Below are 24324 nucleotides of genomic sequence, written 5' to 3' on the forward strand. Positions count from 1 at the left end.
AGTGCATTTATAACAAACCTATGAAATGGTAATACTTTTTCTTCATAATCTGCTGGTATTTTCTGTGCAATAGTTGTTTTTGTATGCATTGATAAGCCTTGCCTTTTCATGAACCTGTAGCGCCAGTCCTGAGACTCTGAAAAGTTCTGATTCCCATGTTTTTCTGCAAACCCTTTGGCCTCATTGATTATCATGTTGGTTGAAACACTTATCCCAGATTTCCTCTTATCTATCACCCACATTTTTACGGCATTTTCAAGTTAAGATGCAGCTGGGCATCAAAGGTTATGTTTTGTTTTTTAGCAGTCTTCAGTTGATCTTCCTGCAGTCGCCAAATAAGTATAATTTTTTCGGTAGGTGGTGGACCGAAATGCTTTGCTGTGTCTCTGTTTCCATGCACTTTGGCATAGTTTAACACTCCTAGTATATACTGAATTGTATAGCTTAATCTCTTGTTTCCCGTAGTCATATTTTCCAGGGTATTTTTTTTAAACAAATAGTTTTAATCACTGATACCGACACGTTTATACAGAAAAACACCGATACCAACATGTGTGTCAGCTGAGTCAAAGAAAGTCTATATAAAGAAGGAAAGGCTCCATAGACATAATGTGACCGTTGAACCTGTTCGAACTTTGACATCAGCTTCAAGCTTTCGCGCTTTTTGGCGACAAATATTTCACGCATGCGCAAAATAATTATGGCAGATGTAGAAAAAGTTATGTGTGTCTAGACCTTTATCCGGGCTAAAAATAGCATTCAGTATTGAACGTTAACCTGTGTCCTTCACATAGAAGACGCAGGTGACTTTTTTGAGACCAAATTTAGGAAAAAAAGTGTGTCTCATATGCCGTGAAATACAGTATGTATTAATGTATATAGTCCATAAATAAAAATAATAACTCAGTTTGTCATTAATTTCTTCAATTCACTTTAATTTCATTTCAAATTCAAACTTTCGAACAAAAACTGTAGTCGGAGTCGACCTGTTTTTAGCGACTCCAGCTCCGACTCATTTTACCCCAAAATCTGCCCAAATCCAATTCCATGACTCCGACTCCACAACTCTAGTTGTCTGGATATTTTGACCAGGTGCAGTGCTTTGATAAATAAAAGATTTTTTCCCCTATTTAGAGTTTTCTTCATACAAAAGTGTAACGTAATCATGAAGGAAAATTATGCAAAGAATATCTAATCAAGTATTGACATATTTTACATCAAAATCATTTTTAAATTATTCAGAAATTGGAATCGGGCATTATAAACTGAATACAAATCAGTGTGGCATTATTTTGAAATACTGTTGCTGTGCTATGCTGTCCTCCAGGTTTTCCTCACAAGAACCTCCCAGTTTTTATTATTTCAAGTTTGTAAGCTATCATTGTACATTTGGTCAATATCATTGCTCATTTGTAAACAATTAAAAAAATAGTTGGATTTTGGAAAATAATGTTTTAAGAAAAGCCCATTTATTGGTTGCCTCCATGCTGCTGCATAAAATTGTACCAGAGCCTTATTAACATTCAACAGAAATCCTCACATTCTTTCATGTCCTTTTGCAGTGTTTGAACACATTTTCTTTGTTCTAATGAGGAGACATGAAAAGTATCTCAGCAGTGAACATACGCAGTCGCATAATTCTTGCACCAATAAAGCAGCAGTGCGAGCTTTTTTTGTTTGAAACATGTCTTGTATTACTTGAGATTCACATTACCCTGGATAATTGCTGTATCCCATTGGGGTATCTGTAATTGAGCCAAAGCATCGCAGACAATTCATTTTAATGGAGAATTTCTGACTTAATGCCTCAACAAATGGATGTTGTTTGTCTAAAACAGTGAATCCTATTATTGCTTGTAGTATAACAATGGTCCAGTGTGCAATTAACATAAATACCCAATGTGTTGATTTTGAATCAGTACTTGATTGTGTGTAATAGAAGTTGGTTCTCTGTGCAGTTGGTATCACTCTCTAGTTTAATTGGGGGGGCAGTGGTTCTGTTTAGTACCACTTAGTGTGGTGTTAGTGCCCTAGTTAGTATTACACCTTTAGTCTTCTGATTTGTAAATCACAGGAAAGCAGTAACCCACTATGCATATGATGAAAATGGTATCAATATTTTGATTATGTGCAGTAATTGTTTTGTATGCAGTATATATAACGTCCAACTGCTACAGATTCTCCGTAGTTTCTACGGAAATTCGTGAAAAATTATGAGCTACGAAAAGTATGGAAAAAACTACAGATTTTACATAAACAGGGTAGGAGAACTAGTATGCAAAATGGAAGCAACCAATTCATCTGATGTTTGGCTGAATACTTGTGTCATCATATATCACAATATATCATCATATATTGAGTGCATTGCTGATTTTGAAGAATAGCCAGTCATAGATCAGTAACTCCAACTGTTAATGACTTGTCAATCGTTCCCCGCACACCCAAGTTCTTTGCTGCTGGACTTGTTTAGCCTGCCTCGGCTCTATTGTTTAGATTGCGACGAGAGCGTAGCATGTGTGTATTGTGAGCTGTGATTGAGCCAGAAGTTTTTTGTTAATTATGCTGCCTCAAATGAAGGTGCTAAAATTATAAAAGGAGAAATTTAAAGATTAATATTCTTCAGAATTTCTATGCATTTAAATCATCTGAAATTTCTGTAAATCGGGCACATTGCAGTGTATGCAACAAAAACTTCTCAGTTGTGCATGGTAGAAAGGGTGACTGTAAACAACATGTTTCTTTCAAAAGCATAAAGAACTTGGCACTGTAAAGATGATGAAACAGATACTATAAAAACCGAGTGCTATTTTGTTCAATTTTGAATTGAACATAATCTATCGATTTCCATTTTGGATCATTCCTAAAGAGCTTTTTCAAAGGAATATTTTCGAATTCTGCTATATCAAACAAATTTAGCTGCAGCTGTACCAAAACTACTGCTATTGTGAAAACCCTTGCAGAAAGTACTGTTACCGATATTATAAGATCAGCACGCAGTACATCATTTTCTCTAAGTACTGGGGGAAGTAATGATAACAAACTGAACCCTTTGATATAACATATTATAATAAAGAAAAGGGAGTGATAATTACTTCATTGATTTCTATTTTAGAATGCATGAATAATAACGGAGAAGGTATTTTTCATTGTATAAATGAAAACTTTAAAAGCAAAGGTTTAGAGGGAAAAATTGCTTATTATTTTCTTCAGATAATGCTAGTAATGTGATCAGAAAATTTAAAGGTGTAGCATCGTGGCATTTAAAAAATGCCAAGTTGAATGAAAGTGAAATGAACTCATTTTTCAATTCTGTGCAAGCTTTTTTTGTAACTGCATGTTCATATATAATTGATAAATTTCCACTAAGTGAATTTCTGAAACATGCTGAAATTGCTGACATCAACTTGAGAACTGAAGTTTCATATTCATCTATTCTTTACCTGATGAATACTTTCCCATCCATTATTGATGAAAAATATCTTAATCAAGTGGAAATGGAGTTTTCTGTGTATCAAGTAGATGATTTGAAAGAAATTGTAGATTTGTATATTTATATAGCATGGGGAGAAATTGCCAAATTAAAAAATATGAATGGGTGTATTAAATACAAAGTATTGCCTATTGTAATGCTTTGCTGTATTAATAATACTTCATTCAAATGCAGTTTGTGAAAGAATTTTTGATATTGTTAAAAAAAATCAGACTGAATTTTGACCAAATTTAGGTCCTAAAACTCTCGAACCACTTTTGATTGAAAAAAAATAAATATACAGGCAAATGAAGGCCTGTGTTACAGAAAAATCATTCTCAAAATCAGAACTTAAGCTTACTAAGCATTTTGCATATAAATCTTTGCATTCTTAAAATTATAAGCATTTTTTTAATACTTACATGTATAATTCTTGGTTATCTGAATTTTCTTAAATTACATTTTCCTGTGGAAATCAAGCCCAGAATAATGATATATGATTTATGGATTCTAATTTTTTCTATGATTAGTAGTGATTTAAAATACTTGCTTTACTCATAATATTAGTAGATTTAGTGATATGGTATAGAAAATGAAATTTTCTAATTAAATGTGTATAATTTACAAGACATATTTTTAATATTCAGTTTTATATGTATGTAGATTTTAAATGTAATAAAATTGATTACAATTAATGATTAATTAAAAATTAATTAATGGTTAATTACAACATGTGTTATGTGCATATTTTCAAAGCTGTAAAAATGTTATTCATGTGTTGACTACTGACAAGTTTTGCTGCACGTTGGAGTCTATGAGTATATGTCAATTTCTATTCTATTTTAGGAAGTATCACATAGTATGATGCTTTAAACCTTCTGATTTATTTGCAAGCATATCTTTAAACCGTTTAGCATTCATAAACTGCAATGTGTGTGGCAGTACGTGTAATTTTATGTATTATATGAGCATTTTGTGAAATTGCCATGCCAAAGACCAGAACAGTGGATAAATTCTTAAAAATACTCTTCTTTTTTTTTTTTTTTTTTTTTTTTTTTTTTTTTTGCATAGATTTGTGTGTATCTGTACATAGTATTTTTTTGATGCAGTGTGAATTGGAAGGCATGAGGGAGAATAAGAGCAGATGCTCAACAGCCCACAAAATATCAGGAAAATAATCAAATTTTCTTTATTACTGCAGAACTCTTATGTGTGCTGCTTTCAAAATGTTTACTTTGTAAGAAAAATGATGCTAGCACCTGAAATATTTGTGTCCTTTAGTTATGCAATTAATTTACTAAAATACTAGGTTTTTCTTAATTCTTTTTGAATATATAAAGATTTATTATTTAAATTGATTTCTTCGTATCCATATCTCGTTATAAGCATAAAATTATAAAAGTGCAATATTAATACTTTCTTTCTCATCATAAATATAAATTTTAATGAAAACTTTGTTTGACTTGAAATTATTAGTTTGCTTCAGTTTGTTCTTAGTTCCAATTTCATTCCTGTCCAGTACATTTCAACAGCTTGATTGCTATCAGAATAACTTAAATAAAATGAGCATGTATGAGAATTAATTGAAAGAGGTGGGCATTACGATGGTTCGCAGTTTTTCATATGTATATTTTTTACATTGTGCATGCATCTCTTAATAGTATTCATAAAATTTTTTCTTAGGATCCTTTGGTTCTGTCTTCTGGAGCACAGCCTGATTGGTGTGAATATCTGACATATTCATGTCCAATGATTTTCCCGTTTGAGACAAGAAGTCTGTATTTTACCTGCACTGCTTTCGGTGCATCAAGGTAAATTTATTTCTTTTATTTACTGATAATTCATGTGTAATAATTTGTACTTTTCTAAGCTCACATAAAATTTTATCATTACTAATATTATTATGTGGAACTACTATAGATAATTCATTTTCATGTTATTTTAAAATAAATTTAGGATTTAACATAGAAAGTAGGGTTTTCTGTCCTTCGGAATTTATTTTAAATGAGAAATTTGGCCTGGAATTTTCAGCTGTAAGATTTATGAAAATACTTTTTAATAATTTAGGTTTTCTTAAATGCATACTTATAATTCAGTTAATCATACCCCCTCCCAAAAAAAAAAAGAATTCAATTAATAAAAATCTAAACATTTTCAGATTTTATGTTATGTCTGCACAGCCATTTTTTGTTTTCTTTTACATACACATACATGTTTTGAGAGCATTTGGGCTAAAAATATTTAAAAACAGCATATCTTTAGAAATTTTAATAGACTGCGTCGTGTGTTGGAGATAAAAATGTTTTGTTCTATACAGTGTTGCCACTGCTTGCTTTGAAATTGGCGAGTTTTGTAATGAAAAGTTTGTGAAAGTTTTACAGAATATGAAATGTACAATAAAACAAATTGGACACTCCAAATTTGGGTTTCCAAGTGCCCTACGAGAAATGTACATAAATTTATATAAATTCTTTATTATTTAGTTTCTTTTAATATAATAGAGGGCGATAGTATTTGGTGGCAACAATTTGAAAAGTAATACAATCGTTTATAGTGATTTAATGCGTAATGCCACTTCAAGACTAATAGCCCTTTTGGGCTTTTTTTTTAAAAAAAGAAGAAAGGTTTTCATTAAACGAATTATTATTATTGAATTGAATGTGCTTTCCTTTTAATTAAATCATTTTTGAAAAACTTTCAAGTGTCGGATGCTTTTTCTCTCTATACAAAGCCTCAATTTTAAAACACTGAACTACTTTTCATTCCATCCTGAAATTGCTCTTAGCATGAGATCATTATTAATGAAATCTTTCGTTTCAGTGTCTGAAGCATAAAAGAAAATTATTTTCCTCTCTTCTGTATTCTTAGCATAAAGAAGTTAATTTTTTTTTTTAATTCCTAATTTTTCCAGGTGAAAGTTTATAAATAATTTTCTATTTGCTTAATTTCGTGATCACTGATTTTAATGCTGGTGTTCACATTTTCTGTGTTTTGACGTTCATATGTTTTCTTTATGCTATTCAAATGTGCATACATAATTAATTGTCTTTGGTGATATACTATAATGGTACTTATTTGTTTGCATTATATGTAACTAGCTTCTGAAATTTTCCTTTAAATTTAGTAGTTTCCCCTTTCTGTTCTAAAAATAGTATGCTTGAAATTAATTTTAAGTACATCATTCCTAAAAAATGGTTATCAAAGGATACTTATATATTGCTAGTGACTAATAGCTTAACATTGTGGTAAAAGGTAAAATATCAATCAGTTTTTCCAAATATATTTTACAACAATATATTTTACTAAATTTTAAAACCAATGAGATTAGTGTTAGAACTCCCTTGTATAAATGAAATATCATTAATAATAACATGAATGTTATCCTATGTTTGCTAAGAAAGATATCTTTCCAGTTAGTATCTTCTTTAAAATTTATTTCTATGTTAGCATCTGCTTTTTTTAAGGTACCTGCGTCTATATACTAAATGAATTAGCAATATGCGATGTGGATGAAGAGTAAAGAAGTATCATAATTTCGAGTAGTTAAGCTGCCCTGGTGTATACGCCGCACACATGATAATTGATTGAAAAAGAATAAAAGTTCATTGGATAAGCCACGCCGCCGTATACGCTGCAGCCAAGCATTCAAAGCATGGCAGTTGATATTCATTCATTCAGTAATTCCCTGCCATATTGGTGTAATCATCATTTATAACATTTACAACATAAATATAATCAGTAATATATAAATAAAGAAGAAACATCTTACCATGAACTTGCCGAAAACGAACTCTGATGATTTCTAATATATTATTTTTACGTTTTCAATAAACTCCATTTATCAGTATAAATTACCACACTATTAAAAAGAATATGTAAATTAGATAAACAAACAGAATTTTCTAATTAAATTAAACTACGTTTATTTTTACAAAACCTTCAAAATCTGACTCATTGATGTCTCATTTAAATAAATTTAACAAATGACTATCTATGTCCAGTTTCATTATTTTATTCTAAATCACTTCTTTCAACATCACTATCTTCACTTTCATTTTCTTTTCCAATGATTTCCGATTTAATGAAAGCTAATGTGATCGTATCAGCTCGGACTGATTTCCATACTTTATAGACCCATAAGGTAGCCTCCTCAGCTTTTCTGATTGGTCCAGAATTCGTGAAGGAATGGAGTCCGCTTTGCATCCATTTCTCCCACTGCTTTCGTAGTTTGTGCTTGAAAGTTCTATTGATAGAGAGATCTAGCTGCTGTAAAATTTTTGTAAGCCCACCTGGTATCACTGAGACATCGTGCTAGGTTTTTTGCTTCAGATCTTACCGTATCTGCTGAATGGAAGTGCATTGAATCCAGAACAATGAGTCCTCGGGGTTGGGAAAAGCACCTTTCTTTTTCCGACAAATTTCTCTCATCCAAAACATCACTTCTTCGCACAGCCATCCTTTTTTGTTGGTGCAAATAACTTCTTTTGGGAAGTTTCCTCTTGGAATTGTTTTTCTTTTGAAAATTTTCAAAGGGGTTAACTTTTCTCCATTGGCGGCACAACCCAAAACACAAGCAAAAGAAGTCTTTTCATTCCTGGTTGTTAACATTGAAAGAGTTTTTTCCCCTATTGAATGAACAGTTCTGCTTAGAGGACAGTCAAAAGTAATTGGCGCTTAGTCCAAATTTTGTTCTTTAATTTTCTTAGATGTGTACTCCAAAAAAGCTATCTTTTTTTCAAGCCAGTCCACTGGAAGCTTTTGTCCAACTGTTGTTTTGGTCCAGACGGATAATTTCTTTCACTTCATGAACCTGAAAAACCAATTAGGTCCTCCAACAAAATTTTTAATGCCCATTTGTTGAGCATATGCCTTTGCTTGAAGGTGAATTTTAACTGTTGATACTGATAATCCACTTTCTCTTTTCTCTATTGTCCATTTCTCTAAATTGTCTTCCAAAACAGGCCAGGCTATGACACCAGTTTGATGAGATGTTTTATTCTTAGGCATTTTCTCTAATTCTTGTTCAGATTTCCACCGCCAAATGCATCACTCATCAACTTGAAATTCTTTAGCCGCACAGCGATTTCCAACTTCGATGGTTTTCTTCACTGCTGAAAGCTTAAAAGCAGCTGTATAACTTTTTCTTTGAGTAGGAGCCATAACAATAATAATATTTTTAAAGTGCAAATGATAAGGCAAACAAAAAGCAAGCTACAAAGCAGTAAAAACGTGTATGAATGAACACAGCATTTGGCAAGTAAATGTAGCTGTTGCCAGTAAAACAAAAAGTCATAGGAAAGTGCAGGAAAAACCATGGAGTTTAGAAGGAAGTAAATGCATTACAGTGTCTTTACAGAGAGCGCCACCTACCTTAGAGGAGTTTGGACTCATTGCACTGCCTTAGCGCAATGTGAGGTTAGAATGTTGCAGCGAATTCTTACCACCTCGCTTCTGCATTGCTTACGATCTGAATTAGCAAAGTTTTAAGGACAGAAGAAAAAAAAAATTCTCTCAGATACACCGCCAACTTAAAATTTCACCTTTTAAACACATATAAGCCGCAGCTTATCTACCCGAAATTACGGTAGTATTTTTGTGCCATGATCATACCTTTTTTTCCCCCTCCATTTTACTAGTATTTTTGAAACATCATTATGTATAGGCATTCTAATTTATAAAAATTCATGCATTATAATGGAGTGATCTGATTGAGGCTGAAGTTAGTAGCTATGATGTTTTTTCTGTGAAACAGCTCCCCAAAATGAGAATGTTAACTAATGCATTGGCTCAATTCTGTTCTGGATGTAAGCTGTTATCCAGCATGGTAATATTTTGGAGATGGTGTCCTGCAGGATTTCTACCCTAATTATCTTATGTTGTGAAGTTAGTTCACCAATGTTCGGAAGTAACTGAATGGGGCTTGAAGTCCCCAAATATACCCTATGAGAGAGATGTGACTTAATTGGACAAAGAAGTGTTTGGGAAGCATGAGGACAGTTAGTATAAATGTGTACTATAGCTAACCAAGCATTTTCTTAAACCGGATTGGTACAAGAGAAAAAGGCATCATAATAGGCCATAGATTTTTCATCGGTGTACTGCAGTGCACAAAGCTTAATACTATCATCCACTTTGAAATCCAGAGCAATTTGTCTTAATACGACAGAATAGGATTTCGATCTTCAACATCTGGTCTACCAGTTGCTGGAGGATAGCTATTTGAAGAATCCGAGTTTTATAAGTTTGGGATCAGCTTCCTAGGACCATCTTCCATTGTTAGTTGACAGTGTTTTATAACTTCTTTTGTAATGAGGCATAAATAGAAAACATTAATAAATAACCCTTTTGAAAGGTTTACTTCTAGAAATAACAGTAAAATAAAAGCTGATTCATGTAAGAATTTCATTTTGGCATAAAATGTGCTTATGTTTCTACATATATGAGTATTAAAAGTAAAAAATTAGTAATAAAACTGAAAGAAAAATTCACAGAAGTAAAACTATGAAATGTACCTACATGTACTAACGTGTAAAAGTTTTTAACTATGATGTCCATTTGGATAACTCTCTGTCAGATAAAAGGAGACCAAGTAGTGTAAATTTTGCAATGTTACAGTTTCCAGCACGAATCACAAAATTAATGAGCCCAGATTCTGTTTTATCACAAGGAACAAGATGTAGTGCTATCAAAGTTCATATGGTAAATAAAATATTTCCAAAATTATCTTTTAAGTGCTGAGCATGTGACACTTTTCTTTTTTATGTAAATGGCCAATTATGTGTAAAAATATAACTTCAGTAATTGTACTTGCATTTATTGTATGGTAATGTATAAAATATTTTATTGTGCTTTATTTTGTGGAACATTTTACTTTATGATAGAAACCTATAAATATAAATCATATGTATCAAAACAAAAGACATACTTTAGAATTGCTATTAAAAAAAACTGTACTTTTTGTGTTTGTGTAAGCGTTAAGGTCTGTTCATCTAGAAAGATGACTTACTATAGATTCCGGTTTGGATCATATTCAATAGTTAAAAGTTTAAATTTCTAGTTGATGACTGTTTTAATGGCAATTATTATTTATAAATTTATGCTGAGAATGTAACTAAAATCTTCTTGAAAGGCCACTAACTTATAGAATAATGGTTATTACAGAATATATTGCAAATATCACAAGTATCAAGAAAACTACCAATAAGCTGGTCCACCAGCAACTCAGCACGTAAACCCATCGAATCTATTATTCAGCAGATAGGGCAGAGAACTGTTAAATGCATTTCAGTGATCAGATGTGTGGTCCAGGAGAATTACAATAGTTTATCATAAATGAAATACAAAAGTTTTAGTTTGGGGCTTCCTCCTATATATATATATATGGAATTAAGAAACTGAAAATAATGATTAATTTCTGTCATATTTTAGCACTTTCAAGATCAACAATATGTATTAATTCTTAATACACAGCAACTGAATCCTAACCCCTTCACGATGGGCATCTCTGTTACTGAAGCGTTGTCTTGGGACAGCGCGTTAACCGAATGCGATGTTTTGTGGGGTCGGGCGATTCGCATTGCTAGGCCTAACTTTGGGAAAAAATTCATATAAATTAAATTTTTCATCCAATTATTCCAATTTTTGGTATATTATGAGAACATTCAGGTAGTTGTCAGAATTAATTTTAAAGCTTTATTATTATATTTTATTTAAAAATTTTATAAAATATTCGTTCTAGAATAATATAATTTTCTCCTTATCCCACAAATAAATATATATGGAAAAATATCCAAACAATCACAGATTTTCATTAGCACAACACATAATTAAAATTAAAAAATATTAAAACTGTCTTTCATAAAAATTCAAAGGGCAGATAACAAAAAGGAAGCAAAATTTCGAAAAAGAGACAGTGTATGATATTCTTTGAAACATTTTCACATTCCTGTGACATGCAAAGTCCAACTTTGCATATGTCACAGGAACAGAATATCTGCTGCTGTTTTACTCAGCAAATTTGACTCATTTAGCATATTTAAAAAAAAAAAAAAAAAAAAAAAAAAAAAAACTCCTTTCACTAAGCGATACAAAATATTCGTCTCAATGCCGGAAAACTCAAAGAGTAATAGAAAAGTCTCTAATGAAAGAGCGTCTACTCCACTATAATAAAATTTAAAAATAATTAATGAAATTAAAAGGTATTCGAGAACATTGAGAGCATGTTCGTCTATACAAAATGACGCAGTAAGAACTATTACATTACCCAACACTAACGAATTAGCATTTGTTTATATTATACCTTCAGGTACTGCTTTCGTTTGCTATTAAAAAAATACGTTTCTCTGACTGAATTATTCTATTTCCCGTCAATAGCTATATCACAATAATATAACACCGAACAGATTACAGAAAATAACACACTCTTAACTTTCAATACATTTATTTTCCATAGCGACACTCTGGTGCTAGGTTTCACCTTACAGCGTAACATATGAATTGCAAATTTGAATGTACCATGAAAATCGAGTTTCTCACAGAATATATTTCAGTGCCAATTCTGGTGGCGCATGCGCTATTAGACAAGATTCTCCTCTGTCACCAAGTATTTCTCAACTAATACAAAACACTGATGATGCAAAATATTCATCTCAATGCTAGAAAAATCTGAGAGTAATATAAAAAATCTCTAATGATAGAACATATATCCCACTGTATCACAAAAATAAAAAGTACCTCGATGCAGCAAGAATGGTGTATTGAGAATACGGCAAAGCACACTAGGGCTATCTGTCTAAGGGGAGGGATGCCTTCGTGGAGGACTTTCTAAGGGAAACTGGCTCATATACACGTTACACATGGGGAAAACCATGAAAACGCCCATGCAGCCAGCCCGTTCGCGGGATTTGAACCTTGGACTGAACTACCAGTGTTCAGCGATTTTACCGCTTGGCCGCTGGTGGGCTGATGCAGCAAGAAACCATGCATTTGTGTATATCAAATGATGCAGTTAAAGAGACATTACATTGCTCAACAGCCACCTACGAATCTCGCTCTCATTCCGAAACAAAATACCAAAAATAAAAACATTACGTAAGAATGAAGGTAAACATACTTAACTTTCATTATATTTCACCATAACAGACATACAGCTACATCTAGCGGCAATAAAAAATACTAATATAATGTTCTATCTGAAAAGTCAAATGTGGGCCTCCCAGCCATAGAATGAATTAAATGGTGTTTCAAATATGACACACCCGGCCATGAGATAATGTTTGCTGCTGATGCATATATGACATGCCCGTACTGAACGGGTTAAGGTTAATCTTGTCTTGAACAATATTATTATGTATGGGATCTTCACACTTATTGTATATTCTTTTAGGTCTATTGTTTGGCTTCAGAATCAAAGGGATCTAGCTCTGGAGAGGAATCGAGGTCCATCACCTAGGCGTGATGATCCACATGAATATCGCATTGGTCGATTGAAACATGAGAGAGTGAAAGTACCTCGAGGAGGTCAGTTGCTGGATTGGGCTATTCAAGTACTGAAAGTTCATGCTGATCGAAAAAGCATTTTAGAAGTTAGTTTTCTTTTTCTTAATTTTTGTCTTTAGATTCGACTTAAAATATGATCTGATTGACATCACCATACTAGGGTTAAAAATTAAGGCCTTTTTAGTTGAATTGCATAAAATCACAAAAATAAAGATTCAGTGGCAATGATCATTCTGAAAAACAATTTGAGTTTCCATATTCAGTAGAAATGCTTCAAGTATGTCATACTGGTTATGGTTGTCAAAAGTTTACTTAAAGTGGTAATCTGCATTTATAGCTCTTGACACAACCAGTGAAGATTTCTTATAACCTCACATTTGTAATCATTGATAACCACATTCAGATAATTTTGCATCTCTAAATCCATGTTTATATAATACTACATTCTTAAAAAGAAGTACTCATATTTGGTGTTGTTGCTTAGTTTTGGACTCATATTCTTAAACAGTTATAATAAAAAAGTTCATTTAAATCTTATAATAGCTGAATTAAAACAAAATACAGTTATTTTTAGTATTGTTAATATATTTTTACTACCTATCTGCTTCTCACTCAAGCCATTGTGTGTGTGTTATTTTACAGCTTTATGTTACGTGCACCTACCTTTGTGAAATTCTGCAGTTATTCTTCACAGAAGTGATTTTTGAGAAGGAAGCACCATGAGTTGAAAGGGGAGCTTAATTTTTCCCCCTCTAACACACTTGGCAAATTTTTTTACAGTGCAGTTATGTCAGCAAGTGGCTTGTACTTGGGTAGACCTTATTACAGACATTTCTCTATTTGTACCTTTATGTTAAGTCCTGCAATTTCAACAACACACCTTTTTAATGCCTTTTTACTTTAATGACATCTTTTGTTTGTGCTTTAAGATAGGTTTCTTTATTGCAACATAATTTTACCTACCTTCTGTAATGAACATTTAGAGATTTTTGGCAATCCATGCAGGTTCATGTAACCTCTCAGAGCATATGCAATAAAAACCAACTTCAGCTGAATCTTATAAGCTTATGTAGATCCCTCTTTAAAAGTTAGACAAGGGATGGTTTCATGGTGGGCAGTGCTTATGAAACTTCCTTGTATCTCATCATCAACACTTTAAAAAAGTATCTCCAAAGGAATTTGTTTTTGCCTTTAGTAGCTCCTTATACAAATATTTCTTTTTCTGGGAATTATGTTTGTGAAAATGACCTTTAGTCCTGCATCTAAATTCCTCATTCCCTCCCATCCTTTGCAAATATATAATAAGGTTGAATCACCATGATAAATGTTTTTTAGGCTGACATATTGGTTGTTTTGTGCAACATCATTTACTGCCATGGCAACAACCATATATATAGCAATGTATTGTGAATGTAAACAAACAAAGAATAACATATATATCTAAATACACTTACAAATATTTCAGCATTATTAATACTGGTGGATAGCTGCAGGCTAGGCATAAAGAAGTTGGCCAAATCTATAAATGGTGATTGAAATAATATATATTCTGAAATAAATTATGTTTTGGGCAAATCTAGTGGGTTTCCTGCAAATCCTATGTAACGTGGTGCAGTAAATTATTTTATAGCCATTTGGTTAGTGATGATACGTCTCTTGCCATCTTGATTTGATCAATTGTGTCTGAGTAAGATGATCATTCCACCAAGTGATTGCTAACAGGCATATAATGATCTCTACATAGTTGAATATGAAGATAGTGAATGCATTCCGCACAGATGATATTTTGTCATGAATGATCACTAAATATTTCAGTTGAATAAGGTCCTTATTATTGTTATCCGATTTGTAAAGGTAGCATTAGTTTATTTCTGTGAAACAAAGTAATGTAAGATTATGAATTTTGATCGAAGACTATTTGGCTTTGTATTTTTCTTATGCAAGCCAGTGGAAACTGTGCAATAGATCTCACAGGATATTTTGGTCAAATGCATTTCAGGGTTAAAATTGGCTGTTCAGATGAAATAAGTTTCCGAAAATGGATGTGAAGATTGAAATCTTTGTTTTTGTTTTAATCTCCAACACAGTATGCTAAAATTCTTGAAATGCACACAGATTACAAATGTCTGTTTGTATAAAATATTAAAAAATCATCAAGTAATGGTCTGATAAATTGAAATAAGATGGAAATTCTTTTACTGAATAATGTAGTGTGTATTATTACTCTCTAGATTTGGATAATCTATAATTGGAGAGTGAAAAACCTGTTGATAAATTACATTGTTCAATCAAAGATTACCTTTTACCTTCTCTTTTTTTTTTTTTTTTTTTTTTTTTTTTTTTGCTGATTATCAAAAGTAATTTATAACAAAACCCCTTTATAGATTTCGTTACTCTTTTTGTATATACTTTACATTTCTTTTCAATTAATATTTTTTAAATCTTGATTAAGTAAGGTAATACTAGAAATATATTCTATTACATGGATACAGTGTAATAGAATGTGTTGATCTCTTGTATTTCCTTACATTTCTTAATCAAAGTTTAGGGGGAGAGAATCGAAAATTTTTATTTATTAAGCTTTGAAAATGTGTATGTCAGATTTTAAAGGAATTATTAAATGGCAAATATTTTCTCTTGTTAATCAGTCATGAGTGAGCATTTATTATTAATTTACCTTTCTTATGTTCTGAAAGTAAATTTTTGTGATGACTCTTGTAGTATTTTCAGTGTTACTGTGAAATTTTCAGACTGTAAGAATTATTATTATTATTATTATTATTATTATTATTTGAAAAAATACTAAATTTTTTCCCAAGTTTTAGCATTAGTGCAATTTATTAAAAAATATAAATTTGCATTATCTATATATGAAATGAACATATTTCAACTTTAAAAAAAATTGAATGATGCTGCGTCTTAGTAGCAGCACTACTTGCACGGTGGGACATATTTGTCCCACCTTTTAATTTCATTATTGCATGAATTATTATTATTCCATGAATGAATACTATTGCTGCCATCTGTTATACATTTAGAAAACTAAAAGGTGTAATTATATGTATTTTAAACGGAATTTTGCAGCTTTCATCTGGTAGATAAAAATTGGTAAAAAAGGTGGGATGCTTCCATCAAAGGGTTAAGCAGATAACATTTGTGTGCTTTCCCCTAATCCAATCCTAATTCTTATACATTTAATAATGAGTTGGAATATACCTTATTACAAAGAAAACAACATTCCTTTTTTAAAGGATTTTTTTCTTTTTTTTTTTTTATTAATCAGCTTATATGAATTCTTTTATCTCTTGAATAATATAAGAATATAATATCCATAAATTTAAAACTAACCAAAATTTTATGCTATAGGAGATACATGAGCGTTAGTAGTATCTAAATACTTTTTGAGAGATGTCATCCTAAAAGACTGTCTAATGATAAATTGGTTTTATTTAATTTGTAATGAATGGAAAATCAGAAGAACTTTTATGCATGCAATTGTCTGTTATTTATCCTCTGATAAATCAGAAAAATTTGCCTGCATACTAGAAAAACTTTGAACAAAGTTAGCAATGCTTAACCCTTTCAAGATGGTGCACCTTTAAGATGTTCCCTCAGGGTAGATGGGAATTGAAAGAAATCATCCTACAGGATGGGGGTTTTGCCTCTCTGAGACTAAATTTAGAAAAAAAAAGGTTCAAGTCCTAACGTCGTAAATTTTGGCTCCATTTCAGATTATTAAGTTATTATATATGTAAAAATTAGCACTTAATAAGCTTTTTCTTTACTTTAGATGGAAATATATTAAAAAAGTTGCTTACATTGAGAAATAATTTTCGGAAGCAGTATTCAAATTATTCCAAAATTTTAATTGACAGAATACATTAATAAACTTTAAAAATCAATAAAAAAACTCAAGAAAGACTATTTACAAAAAGAAATAACAATTCACGGGAAGCAGAAGGTAAACACTCATGAAGTTATGTCTCTGACGAAATGTCAGTATGAGAATCACTAGAAATATTGGTCTCTTAACTCTTTAGAAAATGAATCATCGCTCTCATCCATGTCACTAATTGGCCCATTTGCCATGTGAGTATGGCTTTGTTTTGATAAATAATGCTTGCTTGCCATAATAAACTAAAGTCAAGGCTTTCTGAAATAAAAAGGGAAGTATGCAAAATAGTGTAAGCGATAAAAGCAATGCAAAACATAATAGAACTCCTGATAGTAACCCTAAAAGATCCTATATAATAGTAAAAAAAAAAGGATTCAAAGGGATATCAGAAACACAAATGTTTATATCACATGGTGAGTGAAAGAGCCCTAGCTCTGTTTTGTTTACATTATGCTTCCCCTCCCTCCCCCGCAATAGCTGACACCAATGTTATGCAGATAGTGATCAGCCTACCTATTACCTAATGAGATTGTCAATGGTCTTATCTGCATAGCACCTGGCTGTTTTGGTGTAATTAACCTTTTCAGGATGAGCGTCTCATATACGCATTTCCTAAGAACATCTCTTACAGCCGGACGTCCCATCCACGCATCACTAGAGATTGAATTCAGAGGACGGGTGATGCGTATATGCATTTTAAGCTGGAACATTTTTCTGAATAGATGGCATTCTATGTCCATTACTTTTTAAATGAAAACAGTTTTAGGTTCCTGACCTTGAGTTTCATACATTTTGCCTGACTTTGGTATTTTACTCATCAAGTGTTGCAAGGGAGGAAAAGCATAAGCAGAGGTGTGCTCTTTAAATCGCGGCATGCTAATATCAACATTCACGTGTCTGATTTTTATCCGATTCCTTTTTTTATTATATTTTTTCCCTTCTACTATGTATGGTCTTTAAGGGTTACTATGTGGAGTTCTGTTACGTTTTGCATTGCCTTCAGATATATTTCCGTTGATTCTGTTTTTATTTCGGAAAGCCTCACCTGCAGTCTATTATGGTAGGAAGGCGCTATTTATCAGAGGAAGAATGCCCTCATATAGTTAATGAAAATGATAGTTTTTCTAAGAATTAGAAAGTGATACTTCTCCATGCTTAGATTTACCACCCTCAGTCTTCATTTTAAATTTTGTTACTACTTACTATAAATAATCTTAATTGTGTTGTTTTATTAATTTTAAACTTTATTGATGGATTTATCAATTAAAACTTTGGAACAATTTGGATAGCGCTTCCGAAAATTACGAGATAAGCAATTTTGTAAGTATATTTTCATGTAAAATAAAGAAAAAAAAAACATTATTAAGTGCTAATTTTAACATATATAAGAGCTCAAGTAATAATAAAATGATACCAAAAATTACGATGCTAGAAGTGAAACTTTTGTATATATATAAAATTAGGCTTAGCAATGCAAAACCTCCATCCTGTACGGTGACGGCCTTTGATTCCCTTCCATCACGAAAGGGTTAAATACAGTATTTTTCAGCTTGAGGGAAAAAGCTTAAATGTTAGTTGGATTATTTGATTAAGGCAAAGTACAGTAGGGGTTTTTGGTAGAGAGTGATGCTTTCATAGATGACTCAGAACTAGCTAACAGTCTCATTTTCATGGGAAAAACCACAAAATGATCATACAGCTAGCTCATTTGCCAGGACCTGAACCAAGGTGTTTAAACATGAAAAATTAGTGATATGTATTTATTTACCCTAGGATCTTCTAAATGTAGAAGTCATCTCAGTTTTGTCATCCTCATTTGGCTCTATTCAAATAAATTATTAGAATTTTCTTCGAAGGCTTTATCTTTTTTAAAAGATTGATCAAAACATATTTTGCCTTCATATGAATAGTCAGAATTAGTATGAGCGAAATTTTCCTTTTCTAAATTTTTCAGTTAATTTCATCCTGACTGAGACCTTTGGAATGAAGTGTCGGTATAAGAATGAAATATAGCACAAATAAAAAAAAGTTTGCACTCTAAAATTATGACACTGTCTTCTAATGTTTGAAAAAGAAATAACTTCTATTTCATTTTCAAGTATATTGTCAAAAACAGGGAAGGGAATGCTGGTACAACAAATTGTACCATAGCTGATATTAAAGGAAATAATTTTCCTGGTGCAACAGTTGTACCACTGGCTTTTAAAAGTTAAGAAATTCAAAGCATGGGTTCAGACTTGATTAGGTTCTTGGAAATGTAATATAAATTTTATTAACTGTTTCAGAGTAGTAAAATTGTTATTAGTTAGGTTATATGCTGTATTATCCTGAAAACACATTTGTAGAATTTAAAGCAGTTTCTTTTTTTCTTTTGTCCCATCAATCTGTGTGGTGAGTGGAAATAGAAGGGCAGGCTTTCTATTTATGTACAGTCAACAATTTTGTAAGTAAATTATGCATGTCTTTGAAAAACCATTTTGGGATTATAATTTATTGTGCTTGCTACGATTTGGTGATAATTTTGCGTGGCGACAATAGCATTAACCCTGGTTACAAAAAATATTGAGCTGCGGGTGCTTGGTCTGAGAATTTGTGCATGAGATACTGAAAATTGTCATGTGTTGAGTACCTCATTCAAAGGCTAAATGTTTAACATGCATTATTTTTTTATATCGATGAGATACAAAATGAAACCCCCTGTGCAAGAGTTTTTCAGTTATATTGTGCTCAGGAAATGAGGTTCCCCCGTTTTTTTTAAATTGGGATGTTAGTGTTCTGAAAGATACTGAGTTAAGTAAAAACATGCCTGGCTTATTCTCAGCATTACAGATAAGTAAAGCTTTTTTTAAATTTTTTTTATGTTACTGTAAATGTGAATAATTTATAAATACACAATCTAGTCACATTAATGTGACCACTAGCTACTTTCGATGTCAACATGAAATAAACAATCACAGAAGGCAAGGCAGCAGCACATTGCAGTGGAGCGTATAATAAAGGTTGTCCAAGAGAATCCTAAAACATTGCAATCGTTGGCGTAATGCAAAAATGAAGCGGTTTATCTAATGTCCAAAACGGGCATGATCATTGGCTTTCATGCCGAGAGTGGAAGCATTTCTAAAGTGGCTAATTTTGTAAACTGCTTGCATGCTCCATCGTAAAAAATGTACCATGTCTGGCAAAGTGGCATTATCCAAAATCAGTGATGTGGCAAATGTGTACTTCTAGCCATAGATAACAGAGATGAACAATTGCTGTGGTGGTGCATTCAGGCGAATAGACATGCAACCGCAGAGCAAGTGACCACCCAGAGAAACCAAGGGGCTACCAAAAGTGTCTCCTAAACAACGGCGTAGCAAATGCTGCTGCATATGAGCTTTCCCAGTACACGCTTTGTTAAAGCACCTATGTTGATTGTAGTTCATCAGTGACGAAGGGTAGAATTTGAAAGCCAGTACCACAACTGGATGTCCACTGAATGGCGACAGGCAGCTTTTCCTGATGAATCATGTTTTATGCTCCATCAGACTGATGGACATTGGTGTATACGGCATGAAACTTCGGAAAGCAAACACCCTGCAACAATTGCCGGAAAGTTCCAGGCTGGAAGAGGAAGCATTATGGTTTGGGGAATGTCTTTGTGGTATTCTCTGGGTGTAGTCGTCTTTGTGGTATTCTCTGGGTGTAGTCATCTTTGTGAAAGGCACGATGGATAGATGGAAATGTGCATCTGTCCTTGGGGAACATTTCTCCTCTCCTACATCCGAATTGCTTTTCCTCAGAATAATGGTATCTACCAGCAGAACAATGAAGTGTCGTACTGCTCGCAGTGTACGTTCGTGATTCAAAGAGCACCAGGATAAGTTTACCATACTTCCTTGGCCAGCAAACTTCCTGGACTTAAACCAAATCGAGAACCTGTGGGACCACCTCAATCGAGTTGTTCATACCATGGGTCCTCAGCCACGTAACCTAGTGCAGCTAGCCACTGCACTGGAGTCTGCATGGCTCAATATCCCAGTGAAGACTGTCAAGAACCTAATTGACTCTCTTCCTTCACGTCTCACAGCATCCCACTCTACTAAATGTGGTTATTCTGGTTTTTGATAAGTGGTCACATTAATGTGACTAGTCTGTATAACTGTATAAAATATTCGAAGAATTAAGAAGGGTATTTTACTTTGTAACATTTAACTAATCATTCTGTGTCACACCCTGTTGCAGTCAAGTGAGTAAGGAATAGTATATAATGATGAGAAAATCGAGTTTTGCTCATGACCATTATATCACAATTTTCCCAAAATTAATACATGCTTTTATGTGCAGTTCTTTAATAATTGTTTAACATGTTAATGGTGATCTATGGTTAAAAATGATAGTTACTTATTTTTCATCATTAACAGGTAGAATTCAAAAATGAAGAAGGCACTGGCTTAGGTCCTACTTTAGAGTTCTTCACTTTAGTTGCTGCTGAACTACAGCGGAAGGATTTAAGATTATGGCTGTGCAATGATGATATTAGAGATTCTCATTTTACAATTGTATGTAATTTTAATATTTTGTATTAACATCTCAAACAAGAATAAGAATTTGTTATGTAACAAGTTAAGCTCTCTGAGTGGCATGATCGTCTATGGTGTCATGAGATTATGAGATTTTTTGTAGCTTTTATATAAAAGATTATAATTTAAAATATTTTGCTTTCTTACTTTCTTCAATAATATAAATATCTTAAAGATAGGAAATTTATGAAAACAGAGCCTAAAATAGGTAATTATAAAAATGTAGCTAATAGAAGCTTTTTAAATACAGGTCCTGATGGGCAAATTAAAAAAGCTATGCCTCTTAGAGGGCTAATGGAGGTGGTAAAAGTATGAAATTAATTTTCAAAAGAAGTACAAAAGTAGATTTACTCTTGAAAGCTTTAAATTGTTTTTAAAGGAAAATTTTACAATTTACTTTTTTTTTTTTTTTTTTTTTTTTTTTTTTTTTTTTTTAAATCTTTAGAATAGGTTAAATGTTGTTAGATTTATAAACCAAGTTTGAGAACCCACCTGATAGTTCTGCTGGAATAGTATACCTCACTTACGATAAGTGTAATTGCTAAAACTAGGAATTGCAATATATCTTTTATGACATTTTGTGGTTAGATATTTGTAAATACAAGATTATTTGGGGGGGGTTTAGAATTTTTATCATTTTTATAAGAAATATGTATGATTAAGAAATGTGTATATACTTTTAAAACATATGCATGTCTAATGTAATTGTAGTTTCGATTAGCACTCCCCCCCCCTCCGATATGTCTGAGACTAATGACATATCGGGATAAATGCTAAATGTAAAAGAAGCAGTTAACGAGGTAAGAAGTAAGTACGAAAGTACTAAAAGTAAAAAATTAGCACTGCAGAATGTATGAACTGTTAATAGAAAGTTTGCCTTTCTCAAAAAGAAATTAAAACATATTAAAAGATGATTTGTGTGCATGTCAAATGACATTTTTAAATAGCTAGATGAATAACTAGTCATTAATTCAGAAGTCAAAAAATAAAAATCAGCGTTATATTTTTAAATTTTCACAGGACTCGTTTCAATGGGTTTTACCGAACCACCATCCTCAGCTGCAAAAACGCAAATTCATTTTATTCCTATGTTTTCTGTGCTCTTCAACTTTGCTCCTCCAAACTATCCCTTGATGAAGAACTAAATTATTTAAAAGCAATAGCTATTGACAGGGGCTTTTCACCCAACATGATTTATCAAGCAGTTAAAAAAAAATTCTCATCTCAACACACTAAAAGACACACTCTTGTTTTAGGAGATTATAAAAATTCTGTTGTCGTTCCCTTCTTTCCATCAGTTAGCTATAAAGTTGCACATATTTTCAAGAAATTTAACTTTCGGGTCGTTTATTCTCCCATCAATAAAATTCCGAGTTTCATACTCAAGGATCCCATTCCGGATATGAATTCCTGGGGTATTTATAGGATTCCTTTCCAGTGTGGTTTAATTTACATTGGCCAAACTTAGAGAGCCTTAAAATTTCGCATCAAAGAACATGAGGCATATGTTAGAAAAAAGGAAACAGAAGTTTTCTGTTGCCCAACATTGTTGGTCTGAAAATCACACTTTCAATTTTTCTGCTGCCAAAATTATTCAAAAAACATGTTCCATTGGTGAACTAGATTTTCCAGAGGCATTTCACATTAAAAAAAAAATCTTTCTGTTCTAGTTAACGATCCTAATTTCAATTCATCTTTGCCTTCGGCCTTTAAAGAAATTGTTTTAGTTCTGGTTTCATCAACAGATGGCGCCACTAGCTTATTTTGTGTCCAGGCTTTCTTATCTAATCATTATATCCTATCTAATTCTTTTGCGCTTTTGCAGCTGAGGATGGTGGTTCGGTAAAAACCATCGAAACTAGTCCTGTGAAAATTTGTAAATATAACATTGATTTTTGTTGTTTGACTTTTGTCTGAATTAGTATTTGTTTGGCATGTTATTGTGTCTTAATTAACTAGTCATTATCAAGCTCTGTTTCTTGAAAACATCCACAAGCTGAAACTCTAGTGGAGTTTGAATTTGTTGCTGAAATCTGAACCATTATGTTATGAGAATTCATATGCAATAGTTTTATTATTTGTTAGTCAGGCATAGCTTTATTTCATTCTGTGTCCCCCCAAAATATTAATTTGACAGTGACACTGAATGATTTCTGTAGCTTTGACTTCAAGTAGTCCTCTAATAAAATCTAGCAGGCTTTATTCATGCTAATAGCATGACTTTTCAACTTTTTTTTCCCCCTAAAATAGCCTGCTACAAGACAAAGAAATTCTAGTGATGCTTCATCCTAGTTTTTCTTTTGGCTACTGAAGGAGCTGAGGTTTTATACATGCCTAAATTAAATATGAGCCAGGTTTCCCATCGGCAAACCTTCGTGAATGTTCCCATTAGGCAAGTAGCTCTAGCTGACTTAACTTGATTTGAAATCATGATGTGAAGGAAAATAATTCTGGCAGAGTAGTTATGTGCCACATGATGTACTGTAATTTCTGTGAATAGGGACTATTCATGTCACTTATCAAGTACTTTGTATGATAGGAGCCAAATGAGCACATTGAAATATTACTAACCCAACTGTCATATACTTTGTTTTCAGATTTAGTATTTCAGTTTGTTTAGTTTCGGTGTGTAAGCTGTCTGTCCCAAAATTATATATTTAACAAATTAAGTATAATTTTTTATTGCTTAATTCACTCTAGAAATGTATATTTTACTTGTTTTTATCAGCTTTCAGATATGTAGCTAAATTTCAGTTTCCCTCCTTTTAATCTTTTCCTCACTTATGCTAATACAAAGTGTAACCATATTGCTTGATAATGCGGTACAAAGTGTGAAATCCGGATGTCCATTATCTGGGATGATCTAAAATCCAGATCTCAAAAACACCAACAATGTTTTC

General features: G+C 32.3%; 1 protein-coding gene across 5 annotated transcripts in view; it reads left to right on the top strand.

Moving 5' to 3' along the window:
- Ufd4 (ubiquitin fusion-degradation 4-like) overlaps positions 1-24324 on the top strand; it is a 405607-nt gene that overhangs the window by 346152 nt on the left and 35131 nt on the right. For all 5 annotated transcript variants that reach the window (XM_085808305.1, XM_085808308.1, XM_085808306.1 and 2 more), the window contains 3 exons: positions 5153-5280; positions 12855-13053; positions 21266-21403. In XM_085808305.1, coding sequence (XP_085664431.1) covers positions 5153-5280; positions 12855-13053; positions 21266-21403 — 465 coding nt within the window. The remainder of the gene's footprint in view (positions 1-5152; positions 5281-12854; positions 13054-21265; positions 21404-24324) is intronic.

Source organism: Stegodyphus dumicola, chromosome X1 (genome assembly GCF_044657685.1).
Source record: "Stegodyphus dumicola isolate Sdum_Otavi_A_Nest chromosome X1, ASM4465768v1".
Classification (NCBI taxonomy): domain Eukaryota; kingdom Metazoa; phylum Arthropoda; class Arachnida; order Araneae; family Eresidae; genus Stegodyphus; species Stegodyphus dumicola.